General features: G+C 38.4%; 1 protein-coding gene across 2 annotated transcripts in view; it reads left to right on the forward strand.

Moving 5' to 3' along the window:
* Positions 1-14751, forward strand: part of SYK (spleen associated tyrosine kinase) — a 72241-nt gene extending 57490 nt beyond the window's left edge. For both annotated transcript variants that reach the window (XM_067568862.1, XM_067568863.1), the window contains 7 exons: positions 2030-2123; positions 3702-3879; positions 5312-5521; positions 5929-6118; positions 8934-9074; positions 9366-9478; positions 11539-14751. In XM_067568862.1, coding sequence (XP_067424963.1) covers positions 2030-2123; positions 3702-3879; positions 5312-5521; positions 5929-6118; positions 8934-9074; positions 9366-9478; positions 11539-11611 — 999 coding nt within the window. In that variant the 3' untranslated portion in view covers positions 11612-14751. The remainder of the gene's footprint in view (positions 1-2029; positions 2124-3701; positions 3880-5311; positions 5522-5928; positions 6119-8933; positions 9075-9365; positions 9479-11538) is intronic.
* Positions 14752-15000: the final 249 nt, after the last annotated feature.

The raw sequence follows: 15000 nt of genomic DNA on the forward strand, positions 1-15000 counted from the left end.
ATACTGCTTTCCCTCATGGTCAGTCTCCTCCCATAGTTCATACTCCCATGGATGGGCTCCCAGATCACAATCTTTTAGTGAATATTTGAAACGAGAAACCAGTGAATCATATTCCATTTACTTGCAAATTTTGTCCTCTTTTTCTCTTTGTGGAATGTCTAATGTTAACTCTTTCCTTAGCCTCACTGAATTTGTCATCAGGATGCTTTTAGTAAAACTCTATGACCTAGATAAAAATGTGACACCATAAATTAAATTTTAGTGACCCATGCCAAGGAAATATAGGCCTTAATTCCTGGGTCTGGAAGGACTCACTTAGCCTAGTACTCAAAATTAGGGTTGAAGAAAAGGGGTAAATGTGGTTTTACACCACCTTTGTGGCTTCACAATTCTGGAGCTGGCCAAGGGCCAGTTTGGCCGCTGGAATATGTCGGAACAGACTCAGGAATGCTCTTATTTTGCGTGTTTGCATCAGGCCCCAAGGTGATACTCCAGCAGCCTGGACAAACCAGAATGTGAAATGTTCTGGACATTCCTGATGTAGCCCACCATGCCCCAACACCACAGGGGAAGATATAGACCCATTATGACAGTGCAGTAGACATGGTAGACCTGAGGAGCTCAAGCTAGCTCCTCAAGCTAGCATTGTTTGGAGCTTGCTCTACACATCGATGCAGTAAAACCTTTTCCGTACATTCAATTATGCAAAATCATTTCTTTAGGTCCTGGTGAGAAATATCTCCTTAATGATGGCTGCTTTTCTTATATAGCATTATGACTAAGAAGTGCAAAAGATAGTGTACCAAGTAATTGACCTTAACTCCTCAATATTTCTGATGTTCTATTTATCCTAACTTGAAAACTACCTGTTTTGTTTGTGCCATGAAAACTAAAAGTTGCAGGTGTAAAAAGAGATTTTAAAAGCAGTAATATAATCCAATATGTACAAAACAAGCCATTTACTGTCTTTCAAGTACAATATTTTTGTTGTACATTTGATCCTTGCAAACATTTCTTGGTGTCTGAGTTTTCATAGTTGAATAACCCCTAAGATTGTGAGTTCCATTGGTTGGGTTATACTATTCAAAGGGATCTTTCATATTATTGCTACAACATCAGCTGTGATCTTTTCAGACAATGGAAGAAATCTGGGGCTCAACTGCAAGATAATTGGTTGTGGCTCCTGGATCCTGAAGCTGGTTTTATGACAGTCCCAGAATAGATTTAAAGCAGTGTGGGGATTTATCTAATCTAGGTTAGCTGTCTATGGTCCCCAAAGGGTCATCTACCAACCAGGGATCACTGGAAGACACCATACTCCAGCCATATTCTCTCCCTGCCTCAGCACACTCCTACAGCTAAGTTTGCAGTGGCATAAGAGTCAAATATACTGGCTCTACATCTGCTGGAGATTCCCCCATGCTGCAGAGGTAGGGTCAGTTTCTGGCCCCTTTCTGCCACCAGACAAGCACAAAGGAGACTGAGTAGGACAGAAAATCTTGCCCATAACCTTTGGTTGTCTAAGACCGGTAAAGTAATCTCTATCTACTTTTGTTTTCCTCAACATAGTGGAATTAGAGCCATTCTACAATATCTGCATTGAAAATAGATGTATTTTTTGTGCTCAGAATTTCTGTATGGCCTGGATTTGGAGATAAATTATTAAAGAGAAATACTGAAGACTTCCATTGTTACACTGAAATAGGATTTAAAAACTAAATTAAAGTAAATTAAAATGACCACAAGATAAGATTTGTGCATGAGTCATTAAAGTTATTCTCTCAGAACCAACGCTCTAAAATATTTGCAGTAGCTTTTTATGCTTTAGCAGCGTGTGTTTTATTTGGCCTGCATTTACTCAAGCAATAACCTAAAGAATGACATAAGCTTGGTTTGATCCCTTTCTTACTCTCTAATTCTCCCTCTACATCTTTCTAGCTTTCATTATGCCATAATCATCTGAAAAAAAATATGCATTCAAAGACACCATTTCTTAATCAAGCTGAAAAATTCTATTTGTATGCCACAGTTACATCCATCCATTCCTCATCCATCTGATGATTCTGCGTCTTTTAATCCTTATGTGCTGCAGAGGACCAGAGCGCTAATGGGAGCTGACCAAGGTAAGCAGAGAGATGTTCTGTCAATACCAAAATCTCTACCTCTCACTACCAATAATAATCACCCCCAAGCCCAGACATATAGATAAGAGTAAGTCTTGTTTTACCCAACTGTATTTGGTCCCCACTACTCAATGTATTAGTAGCTACTACTGCAACACCATCTACACAGCTCAAGTTTGGTAGCAGAGAACACTGCAGATCAGCATCTGTAGTTAGAAGCCAGAAATGATTTGATTCGGAGGATCCTTCCTTCTCTCCTTTTCCCATGGCTCTTTGACACAGAGTCTGAGGCAGTGTGGAACCCACTAAATTCTCAGCTCTCCTCCAGTGAGCAGTGGCACACATTGACACAGCATCCTGTTTAGAGGAGTTGGTACAATATGAATACCAACATGTCAGTGATTCCGAGATAGCTTATTTTCCCCCATTGGGCAGTAGTAGCACGGGGCTCAGTGCTGGCATTATGTCCTTTACATATGGATAAGAGCTTAGACAGATGATTCAATGTTTGTTCAGTAACAACATTGTTGTCAATTTTTAAAAACTGTGAACATTTCAATAAATGTAGACATTTCAAACCATTTTAAAATGATTACTACTTATGGACTAAATTCTGCCACATGCATGTTAGATGGATGAAGAGGGGCTCTGCAGCGTCTGGAACCTGCAGGGAACTTTCCCTAGCAGTGCTCCTTCACATGTCTGCCGTACCACCCTTGAAAAAGAGTGCAGAATATTCCCCACACACACCCCTAAATTTTAAGACATCAGGTTACAGAGGTGCAAATGGTGGTCTAATTTGGTTTCCAGAATCTTCACCACCAGTCATGATGTAAGAGAAGGAAAGAACTCAGCTTGGACTTTCGGATGCCAGGTTGATCTGGGCTGGCAGTTAGTAAAACATCATTTTCCTTTTAAACACAAAAGAATTAGATCTGGAAATCATTCCAGCAATAAACACTGAAGCTCATGAAGCTCAGTTTTACAGTAACTTTTCAGAATAGTACTGTGCTTTTAAGTTGATGGCTGTGAATATTTATGCTGAATGGAAAGAGTATGGGTATACAAATAAGATGTCGGCATATAAATGCCAAGATTACACAATCTATCACAGCATGAGCACAATACAATATCATTTACAATGATACACAAAGCATAGTACTTCCACAAACATTGTCTTGGAAAGGCTTCACTTATTTGTAATATTCTATTTATTTTTCAAGAATACAAGGCTGCAAAAAAATTGCCTGTCAATGTTCCAATAAGGACAATGCAGGTAGTGATGACAAACACTACAGTTTCCACTGCTAATGGTAGTAGAAAGGAAAATAAATTGATAAAAAGATGAAGTAGATCATCATTCTCTCCCCCAACACATCCAATGTGAGGAATGCCATGTGTATATGAAGCTACCAGTAGCTGGGCTTTTTTAAGCAAATACTTATATTTAAGCCAAAGGTATGAGTGACAATTTTGATCACCTACACTGTGAATACAGTAGGTGTGAAGACAGAAACTACCATAAGTAATGGACACACTTCCTGTCATTTGATAATTTGTTTATTGATTGAAATGCAGGAGATCAGAGGGATGCTTTGCCCATGGACACGGAAGTCTATGAAAGTCCATATGCAGATCCAGAGGAGATAAAACCAAAAAATGTCTCCCTAGACAGAAAACTGCTGACTCTGGAGGAAGGAGAACTTGGCTCTGGTAACTTTGGTACTGTAAAGAAAGGGTTCTATATGATGAAAAAGTAAGTTTTTACTACCATTTCATTTAATGTGACAAAATGTTTTACATACAGTAACTGAAGGTGAAATTCACACACATTTCTCCTTCTAAGTCCAAATATGTAGGCTTCGTGTGATTCTCTCCCTCAGTTCATGTACTCCCCAGTCGTTATTTTAGCCCATAAAGTGGAAAAGTCCCCACTACAGCTATGTAGTCCCTTTCAGGGGCTGTAGGCCATGATATCTTGTGGTCCTTACCTTGGTCCGTGATGTGTATGAATCACTCCACTCAGTGCTCGCATCCCAGTCAGTGCAGCCGCCCTCTGAGAATTAAGTGGTGAAAAGGGCCCTGCGCATACTCTGTGCAGCTTGGTGAATCTCAGCTTAAATAAGTACAATGAATATCAGTTTTATGAGCCCTAATGTACATCTTCAGTAAGTCCTTTTAACCCAGAGCATTTTGAGCGTTATCATATAACTGCTTTGGAGGAGGAAAGTCTGTTTGAAGTCAATGAAGTTTCTGTAATCAGAGCAGCTATAGGAACAGACCCTGCATGTACTGATAAAAATGCAGCCTCTCCAGTTTTCATACATTTGCATCCTGAAATACTGGCAACTGCTAATTGAAATGTATAGGTAGTATGTGTAAGAACTGTCAGCTTTTAAAGTTGGAGGTGTTTCTCGTCCCTATGTAAGGCTTTCATAGGTGGGGGAGGTAGTATTCTCCCTCCAGTGTTGCTCAGGTGTTGAATGTTTCGGGACCCATGCTGAACAGAGTCCTTGTTCTATGTTTGCTAAACTTGTTCCCTCATGACAGTTCACCACTGTTCTCTGAGGACTTTCCCATTCAGTTGCTTGTGCTCTGTCTAAGTTTAAAGCAGCCTCCCCTGGCTGCCCTATCACCCACAGTGCCCGCTAGAGTCTTTGCAGTGCTGCATAGTGCAGCCTTGCCCCCAGCACACCAATCCCAACATGTTCTTGTAGCAGAGCTTATGAAGGGAACCTTGGAAGGCAGCCTTATAGCTTTCTTCCATGTCTCTGCGGCAGGGGAATCTTCCCCCAACCAGACACGGGGCTTTTAGGGCTCCTTCATGCTGCTCCAGGCCTTTTACCCAGTGTAAAGGGGAAAGAGTGAAGGTGAGGATCTTGCACAGTAGGCTGTGGGGATGTTTACAAGACCTTTCTCTTGGATGTGTGTGCATTTTTTCTATGATTCCTTAGACTCCATCTTTCATTCAGCTGTCTTCACCCATTGTAAGGGATATTTTTGTTACACTTTTTTGCCTTTCAGTGCCAAAAAGTATTCAGAAGTCCTAGCTGTATCACCACTTCTAATCTCTGCTATAAGCCTAGAAATGTCGATGTCAGTGTATGCATCACATTTGAGAACTTTGTGTGTACGTAACAGTTAGAATTTTCTTACAAGTAATCCCTAAACTGGACTTTCTTTTATAGGGGTGCCAAGCCCGTAGCTGTAAAAATTCTTAAGAATGAGAATAATGATCCAGCCGTTAAGGATGAATTACTGAGAGAAGCAAATGTAATGCAGCAACTGGATAACCCATACATTGTCCGCATGATAGGCATATGTGAAGCTGAGTCCTGGATGTTAGTAATGGAGATGGCAGAACTTGGACCATTGAATAAATTTTTGCAGAAAAACAAGTATGTTGGCTTTGAGTATATTTTGTAAGGTTTTACCAAGAACAGACCAGTCTCATTTACATTTTTTAAAAATTGAATACTAATTAAAATGGGTTTTTTTGATGTGGGAAGTTACTGTAAGACTCCTATGTATCAAACATTTTCTGATGAAACTGCCACATTTTGAATAAATGAAATATTTCCAAACGTTCCACAATCAATGGCCTGTTGATTTGAGCGTGCAACTCTTTTGTTTTTGTTCAGGAGGCACTTTTGTCATCTGTTCTAATAAAAGTTTGTAAAAACATAAATGAACGAGATGACCCATATGATGCAAGGGAGGTCATTTAATTAATTAGTTCTGTATCTTCATTAAAAGTCATGAAAATGAACTACTGACCTCTTACAGACCCAATTATGACTTTCAGACATGTCCAGGAAAAGAACTTAACGGAGTTGGTGCATCAGGTTTCCATGGGAATGAAATACTTGGAGGAAAACAATTTTGTACACCGGGATTTGGCTGCAAGGAATGTGTTGCTAGTCACCCAACATTATGCCAAAATTAGTGACTTTGGACTTTCCAAAGCTCTTGCCTCTGATGAGAATTATTACAAGGTAAGATTAATACAAGATGTCTGACTTTTGATAGTGATGTGATTTTATGGAATTATTTTCAGTTGAAGTACAGTTATTCTAAAAGTTGAAATACAGAACATTTTCTATTGTTTTGTTGCCTGCTAATATGTAATTAAAACAAAGGAATGGCCTTACTGAAATGGATAGAGCTGGTTGGGGGAAAAAATTCCAGGGAAATTTTTTACTATTTTTCACAAAAAAAGGGGTGGGAGGGAATTTTGTTTAGCCTAAAAGCAAAAGCTTTTCAGATTTTGGTTTTTTTGATCAAAAGTCACATTTTCCATAGAAAGCAGGCACTTTCCTTGGAAATTTTTGTTTAGTCAAAAGCCCAATTTGCTGTTGAAAAACAATTTTAACTAAAAATTTGCAACCAGCCCTAGAAATGGATTCCTATTTAGAACAGTGTCAATCTATTTTCATATATTTTACATCCAAACTTTTTTGACATCATCAACTGTTCATGTTATTGAAATATAAGGATTCATTTTGGGAGAGGATTGAATGAAAACAGTTTGGTTAAATGATGGTTAAATAAATCCTTCTATAGAGGGATTGTTCAACTCCATTTTAAGTGAATTATACTTCCTGCACCCAAAGGAAATGAAATGACTGCCAAGTTTCATAAAATATAACAGTCCTTGGGAGTCTTCTTTTAATTCCCTATCTTATATTCTGATTTTTCTCCCCCTATTCCCGGCAAAAGAAGGTTTTATCCTTTTTAAGCTGCAGCTTGTCTGTTGTGGTCTTGAACAGCAGAATATCTGGGGCTAAAATGAGATCCATCTCCCCTGTGGAAGCATTCTGGAATGAACCTACAATAGCAACTTCTTGCCATGCTTTTCACTGGTCTTTCTTCCTTTTCTAAACATCTCCAGGGCTGGGTGAATACCCAGATATGCATATAAGAGGTTTTGCAGTTCAAACCATTCCTTGCCCCTGCCCTCTCCTCCTCTTCCTCTTACTCAGGCTTGGTCTACACTGCCGTCGACGGTAGATACACAAGCTACACAATGTAGTTTGCATATCTCCCGTCGACTTATTTATGTTGCCGTATCACAGTGTATTCACTGCACTGTGTCGACGGGAGATGCCCTCCAGTTGACACAGCCTTACTCCTTTCGGGGAGGTGGATTGACTGGAGAGCACTTCTGGGATCGATTGAGCAGGTCTCCACGACTCGCTCAGTTGATCCCGCTGCATCAATCCCCAAGGAGCTGGCAGTGTAGACATCAGTCGACTTATCATCATAGGTTAAGTTAGGGGCCAACCTGTATGAAGGCAAGTGTTTCTCCCACATGAGCAGTAGCATTATGATGAGTGTAAGGGTGCTCATTACCACTGGTGTTGAGGGGGACACAATGGTAAAAATTTGCTTTTAATTAAAATAAAAATGTTTGGGATCAGGCGGTACTCTTTCAAAGCACAATTTGTCTCAAGTGCAAGAGGGGACCTTAAGTGAGAGTTGATGACAAAAGTGCATTCCTCTTGCCTACTGCAAAGCACAGTGGAGTTTCACAGTGACGTTGCCTTGTGATAGCTTGGTTTTGCCCTGGAACAGCGTTATGAAACTTAATCAGATTGCAAATCGGTATCATAATGCAATACTATCCTTCCCTATGCTGTTTTGAGGCAAAAGAGAATCTCCACTTGAGACCAAGTCCTTCCTTAAAACAAGTATGAGCCTCAAGTTAATTGGGTATGTTTCATGCTGCGTGAATGAGACTGATATGAAAACATTTATTTTTAAGAAGTGACAAAACAACTGAATACTAAATAAAAGAACAATATGCAGTAGATGCCATTAAAAACATGACCAAAAACCATTTGCAGGTAAATTTGCCTTTACTATGTTGTTCATGGCATTCCCATACTGAGAGTGTGGAATGCTGTGAATAGCACAGTAACAACTCCACAGATGCTGCTACAAAATGTTTCTTTTATGGCAAACATACCATGTGAGTGTGAGTGTGAGAGAGAGAGAACAGTTTGATGGCATTGCTTTACGTTTCATAGACTCTAAGGTCCGAAGTGACCAATATGATCATCTAATCTGATCTCCTGCACAATGCAGGCCACAGAACCTCACCCACCCACTCCTGTAATAAACCTCTAACCTAGGACTGAGTTATTAAAGTCCTCAAAACATGGTTTAAAGACTTTAAGGTACAGAGAATCCACCCACAAGTGAGCTGTGCCCCATGCTACAGAGGAAAACGAAAAACCCCCAAAGCCTTTGCCAATCTGCCCTGGGGGAAAATTCCTTCCTGACCCCAAATATGGCGATCAGTTAAACCCTGAGCACGTGGGCAAGACTCACCAGCCAGACGCCCAAGAAAGAATTCTCTGTAATAACTCAGAACCCACTCCAACTAACATCCCTTTGCAGGCTATTGGCATGTCTACCACCAATAGTCATAGATCAGTCAATTGCCAAACGAGGCTGTCCCATCATACCATCCTCTCCATAAATTTATCAAGCTCAGTTTTGAAGCCAACTCGGTTTTTTGCCCCCACTGCTCCCGTTGAAAGGCTATTCCAGAACTTCACTCCTCTAATGGTTAGAAACCTTCGTCTAATTTTAGGTCTAAACTCCCTGATGGCCAGTTTATATCCATTAGTTCTTGTGTCCACATTGGCGCTGAACTTAAATAATTCCTCTCCCTCCCTGGTATTTATCCCTTTGATGTATTTATAGAGAGCAATCATATCTTCATAGTCTTCACTTAACATGGTGTATTTGAGTTTTGATGATATTTATAAGCATTTCCTGCTTTCTTTTGTGATTCATTTTCAGGCACAAAGTCATGGGAAGTGGCCGGTCAAGTGGTATGCTCCAGAATGCATGAACTTCTACAAATTTTCTAGCAAGAGTGATGTTTGGAGCTTTGGGGTTCTAATGTGGGAAGCTTTTTCCTATGGGCAAAAGCCGTATAGGGTGAGTATTTTTTTCAAATAAGTTTTTGTCAAAGTTAGTGAAAAGTAATGACCTCATACACGTATATGTGCACATGCGTGCACATGCAAATGTTTGATAGATACAGTCTACTGCAACAAGGGATTCTCCCATGCCAGACTAATCCCCAGCTACCCATTTGTGGGAACCTTGATGGAACAAATGTGCTATAGTGTAGCTCAGAAATGTGCTGTGTCTACACCTGTTATATGCTAAGTTACAGTATGGATGATGTACTATGTCTGCAACTGAGGATTAATCATCCTGTTTTAGGGAATGAAAGGAAGTGAGGTTGCCCAGATGATTGAAAGGGGAGAGCGAATGGAATCTCCTGAGGCTTGTCCAACTGAGATCTATGACTTGATGAAACTATGTTGGATATATAAGTGAGTATAATGTGACATTTTACCTCCTGATAATATTTCTTAGGCTGCTTAGCTAATCCGTAAAAATAAATCAACTGACATTTGAGAACATCTACCTTCAGCTGATGTTTTAATTAGAAACAATAAGAACAGTAACTTCAGGCAGTCCATCATGCTTTCAAATAACAAGGTGCTATAGAACTATATGCAGTTACTGTCAACCTACCAAACAAAAAAGTTAGCTGATTGCAAATGTGATATTTTCCACACTGCTTAAACAAGAATAAGGCCTAAAAATGTTCTAGCCAAAAAATAGGGTTTCATCAAAACCAAAATTGTTCATGGGAAAATGTCACTTTTGATGATATTTTTACAGGATTTTTTTTAATTGTGTTTAATTTTGAACAGATTTTTTGTTCCACTTCAATTTTTTAAAACAAAAAAATTCCCAATATCAATATTCCCCCCCCCCCCCCAAAATGCAATAAAATGAACGATGTCTAGATTTTTTTCTACATTTTATTTTTCCCCTCTATCTTTTCAAAACACCCTTAACTTTGGGAAAGTTAGTAAGAGGCAAAAAAAAAAAAAAAAAAAAAAAAACTCTAACCTTTTTAAGATTGAAGTTTTGAAAAGTTGCAGAATGGCAGAGTTATTTCATTTTTCCATTCCATAGTTTTTCCAAAGCTGAAGAAATTTTGAAAATGTAAAGCACAAAAAACCCGTCCTAACCTGGACATTCCTTTTATTGCACTGTGTGATAAATATTCAAAATTTTGACATTTGAAATATTTTTACTTTAGAAAAAAAGTTTTTAAAAAGTGCTTCATTTAGAATACTGTAAAATATTTCAAATTTTTGAGTTTTTTCTTTCCCATATTTTGTCTGCCTCTTATGAAATACATATCAGACAGAGCTGAAGACTACAATGGTTATGCAGTCTTTTGGTGTCTTCAAATTTAAACTCAAATGATCATTTAAATTTATGCTTTTAAAGCTTCAAAATCAGGCATGGTGAGAAGACAAATTCCTAAACAACAACTACAAATTCACTGTTCCTGCAAGACACTACAAAAATCATATTGTAGGTATCACCTGTACATTTAAAAAAGAGAGCACTCTCCTACATATGAAAGCAATGTGCCAAATTCTGCTTTCAGTTGCACTGGCATAAAAGTTCCTTTCAACTTACATCAGTAAATAACTGAAAGCAGAATTTAGTGGGTGGTATGTCATGGTCTGAACACAGTCCTTGTGGGTACAGTGCTTCTGGAAATAACAACAAACATAATGAGCCTCACAGAAATATAGATTCTTTCTTATAATCAGCCTGTCTCTCTTCACTGATTAATTCAATGAATGCCATAAACAATTGTTGATCAAATCGGAATCACTTCTATCGGGATTAATTGCAAAGACTTAAACAATTATGACATAATTGAATAAATATATCATGAGAAGGCTGATTATTATATCCGTGAAATAAATGCATTGGGAAAATGCTAAGGACCGTGCACTTGTGCTTGGAAAGGAATTCTGTAGTCATATGTAATAAATGGATCAGTGTATAATGTAAATTTCAGAAGGACTTGTTCTCAGTTTCATCAGTCCCCTGAATTAACAGTGGGTGAAAGAAAGGCATTCTAGCCCCATATCCAAGGACCGCTTTCAGAGATGATGAGAAGCAACTCCAGGGCTGTGGTCATAGCTCTCATTATGAGTCAGATGGTGCACTGTATGGACTGTCTTCCACTGCTTACAGCTGAAATAAATTAGTAGAAGGTATAGGGGAGCAGTTTTACCCTTTCATGCATAGGTGTATCACTGATTCTGGCTACATTATAGTAATAGGTAATATATAGTATTGGCACACATGATGGGCCAGTTGATCTGGGTGTACATTAGTGTGACATTGACCATGTGGTGTTCTTTCTGTTGGTAATTCTAATAATGTAATCTTACCCATTTACATGACCCTTCAGCAAATTCTGGAGCTATAAGGAGATGGAACAGTGGTCCAAAGGCCACTCCTTTCACACCTTTCTAATTACTATACAGTCATATTTCTCTTCTTCTTACAGGGTTGATGACCGACCAGGATTTTCTACTGTTGAGCTCAAACTACGTAACTACTATTATGACATTTCACATTAACACTGTGAATAGTATGGACCTTATGCTCACTTTAGTCTGTTGTAAACTTCCTTCTGACAATGCCAGCCAAAAATTTTAGCTTTAGAAAACATGATGACTTCAATTGGGTACTGTTGAAGCTCTTCACATTGTCAAAGTTTAAAGCAAAGCCCTTTGTAATAAAGTACAGCTTGCTTGCACTGAAAGATTTTGCTTGCTTTTAGTGCAATTTCCGGCCCTTAAATATCCATTTAAAAAGCAGATATTGCTACACTGTGCGCAGCAAAGACAGCACAATAGAGCCTTAGAATTCAACTAAATTAAGTTACTTTTATTTTACATGTATCCTTTTTTTCTTTGTGTGTATTGCAGATTTCTCTTTCATCTCTCTTCCTCTCATGCATATATTTGAATACAGAGCAAGCATAAAAGCCTTGCTGCTAATTTTCTCACTACTGGTACTTACCCTAAGAATTACTCAGAAGTCCCCAAGCATAGAACCGTATGATAAAGCTTTTTCTCCAAGTGAGAGGAAGGTATTAATTTTTGACTGACAGCACGTTTAATTCTTAGTTTATACCTACCTATACCACTGAAATCCTCTCAAAATAAAAAGCTCTACTCTGCCCCCCCCACCCCCCAGTAATGCAAGTAGAGAGGAACCAAAATTTGTGAATTCCTGCGATGTGGCAAGGAAGCATCCAGTCCCCTCTGAATCCCCCACCCCCACACCTGTTCGTATTCAGGACTCCCCAGTTTGTCTGGGGGAATAGTCATATATGCAGTGGGAAGTCCTTGGGGCATGCTCCCTTCTAGAAGAGGGGCTATCATTGCATCAGTTAATGTTCCTGAGTATTACACTTATTGTCTGTGCCTGCATTCTCTGAGAGAGGATAGCTGTGCACAGCATTGGCTGGCCAGTGGGAGCATCTCCTTTCTGTCTTATCTTTATCCTCTTCCTCTGATGTCTTTTACGGATATAACAGACTCCTTGATGTTGTATGTCAAACAGCCTCCTCTTTCAAATATCTCAGCTTCCATACCACCCATCCATCCAGCTTCCACAGATTCCAAGGCCAGAGGGGACTGTTGTAATCATCTAGTCAGACCTCCAACACAAGCCATGCAACTTCCCCAAAATAATTCCTAGAGCATACCTTTTAGAGAGATCCAATCATGATTTAAAAATTGTCAGCGATTAGAGGACCTACTATGACTGTTGGTAAATAGCTCCAATGGTTAATTACTCTCACTGTCAAAATGGTGAACCTTATTTCCAGTCTGAATTTGTCTAGCTTCAACTTCCAGCCATTAGATCATGTTACACCTTTCTCTGCTGGATTGAAGAACCCATTGTGAAATTTTTGTTCCCCACCTAGATACTTAATCAAGTCACTCCTTAACCTTCTCTTTGTTAGACTAAACAGATTGAGCTAGAAGGCATGTTTTCTTATCCTTAATCGTTCGCATGGCTCTTCTCTGAACCCTCTTCAATTTATCAATATCCTCCTTGAATTGTGCGCACCAGCACACTAATATTTTCTAATAAATATACTTACAAACATCATTGCATAAAAGGAGAACTCATGAACCATTTGAAGTGCAGCCAGTTTTTCACTTCACTCTACTTAATCTCATTATCTTTGTTCTTCTCATAATGTAAATGTTTGTGCTATCATTACAGCTTTCATCGTTCATTAGATTGTAAGCCCCTAAGTAACAAGTCTTTGTTTCGGGTTTGTAATGAAGTGCACCAAACTATCTCTGGCAGAATATAAAGATAAATCCTACAGTCCCACTCTCTGTTCCCTATTGTACCCTTTGTCCGGTCTCATTTTAAATATTCCAAGCATTAAGGCTTCCACCACTTAAATCTCCTGAGATTATGCTACCTTCTCACTATCTAATTGATCTCACTGTCAAAAAGGAGAAAACTTCCTGATAGGCCTCCCCTGCCACCAAATTTATCCTGATTCAGCCTAAATTTGCATTCCCTCTCTTAATTTCAGCCTCATACTCCAATACTATTTTGAACCCCGTAGGCAATTCTACATAATTCTTGATATTTACACCTTCTAAATATATGTAAACTATTCTCATGTTATAAGATAACTAATCCTCAAAAATAATTTTTGGCATTAACATAAATTGGTGCACATTTTATAACTACAGGAAATACAGGTATTTAAAGGTACTGAAGAATAAGGTTTAGGGCTTGATGTATTTATTTTTATGTCTGTTCAGAACATATGTATTTTACCATGGAATTAACTGGGTATTTTTAAAGTTAGTTCAGATGATATTTTTCTCTTTTGGCAATGTTTCATCAATTTCTTTTTCAATGTTTCAAATAATATAGACATAGGAGATGGTTATAGAAGTTTGGTTTCCAATATTATTAGGTACCGTAGATCTAAAGTAAGATAATTTGTTCCTTTTACTAAATTAAAGGTAAATTAAAGGCCTACATTTTCAAAACAGACTAGTGTTTTTAAATGCCTTAGTTTTGAGGTGTCCAACTGAGGACATTGTAAATGTACCTGATATTTAAAGACACTCAAAACCACTAGTCTCTTTTGACAATTTAGGCAAAGTGTGATCAGTGTGTAAGTTGGTTTGTTTGAAAAGCTAGATGTCTCAGCTACAGTTTTTCTGCATGGTCACGTTGTCCAGAAGTGGCCTTTGTTTGTTTGATTTTTGAGTACTTACTTTTGCATAGACAATTTAGAATCTTCATGTGCAGTAATCCACGTGTATGCAAACTGGATGTAAATCAAGCACAAATGAGATCTGAATATAAATCCCATCACTGAGCAACTGCGCTGAAAGCGTAACACAATGCGACAAAGTTGGGGAGATCCAACCTCTTCCCATTTCTTTTTAAAAACTTTTTTAGAAGTGAAGGTGGACCCTGATTAGTATTATTTTAATGGGTTTTTTTAGCTTTTCTATAAAAGCCTATAGTGTATGAAACAAAGTTTTGTGATATAAATGAATATATTGAACTGAAATTAAAGGTATTCTTTTGTAAAAGGTTTGATTGTAATGAGAATCCTTTTAAAAATATATTTGACTGTGCTATAATTGTTTTATTTACTGTTTTCTAACCATTTGTGATATAAGGCAGAGAATATTTATTTTGAGCCAGCTTGTGATTCCCTTACTCAAGCATGGTCTACACCTAAAACTTAGGTTGACCTAGCTACATTGCTCAGGGGTGTGAAAAATTTTGTACCCTATCTGACATAGTTAAATGGATCTAACCATTGTAGATGCAGCTAGGTTGATGGAGGAATTCTTTCGTGCACTTAGTTCCCACCTCTCCAAGAGGTGGTTTTGCTACATTGATGGAAAAGTATCTCTAAGACTGTGATTTATGTAAAGCATTTGATATCATGTCAGTTACCATC

Source organism: Emydura macquarii, unplaced genomic scaffold (genome assembly GCF_026122565.2).
Source record: "Emydura macquarii macquarii isolate MOO-44397 ecotype Brisbane River unplaced genomic scaffold, CSIRO-AGI_Emac_v2 contig_2897, whole genome shotgun sequence".
Classification (NCBI taxonomy): Eukaryota; Metazoa; Chordata; order Testudines; family Chelidae; genus Emydura; species Emydura macquarii.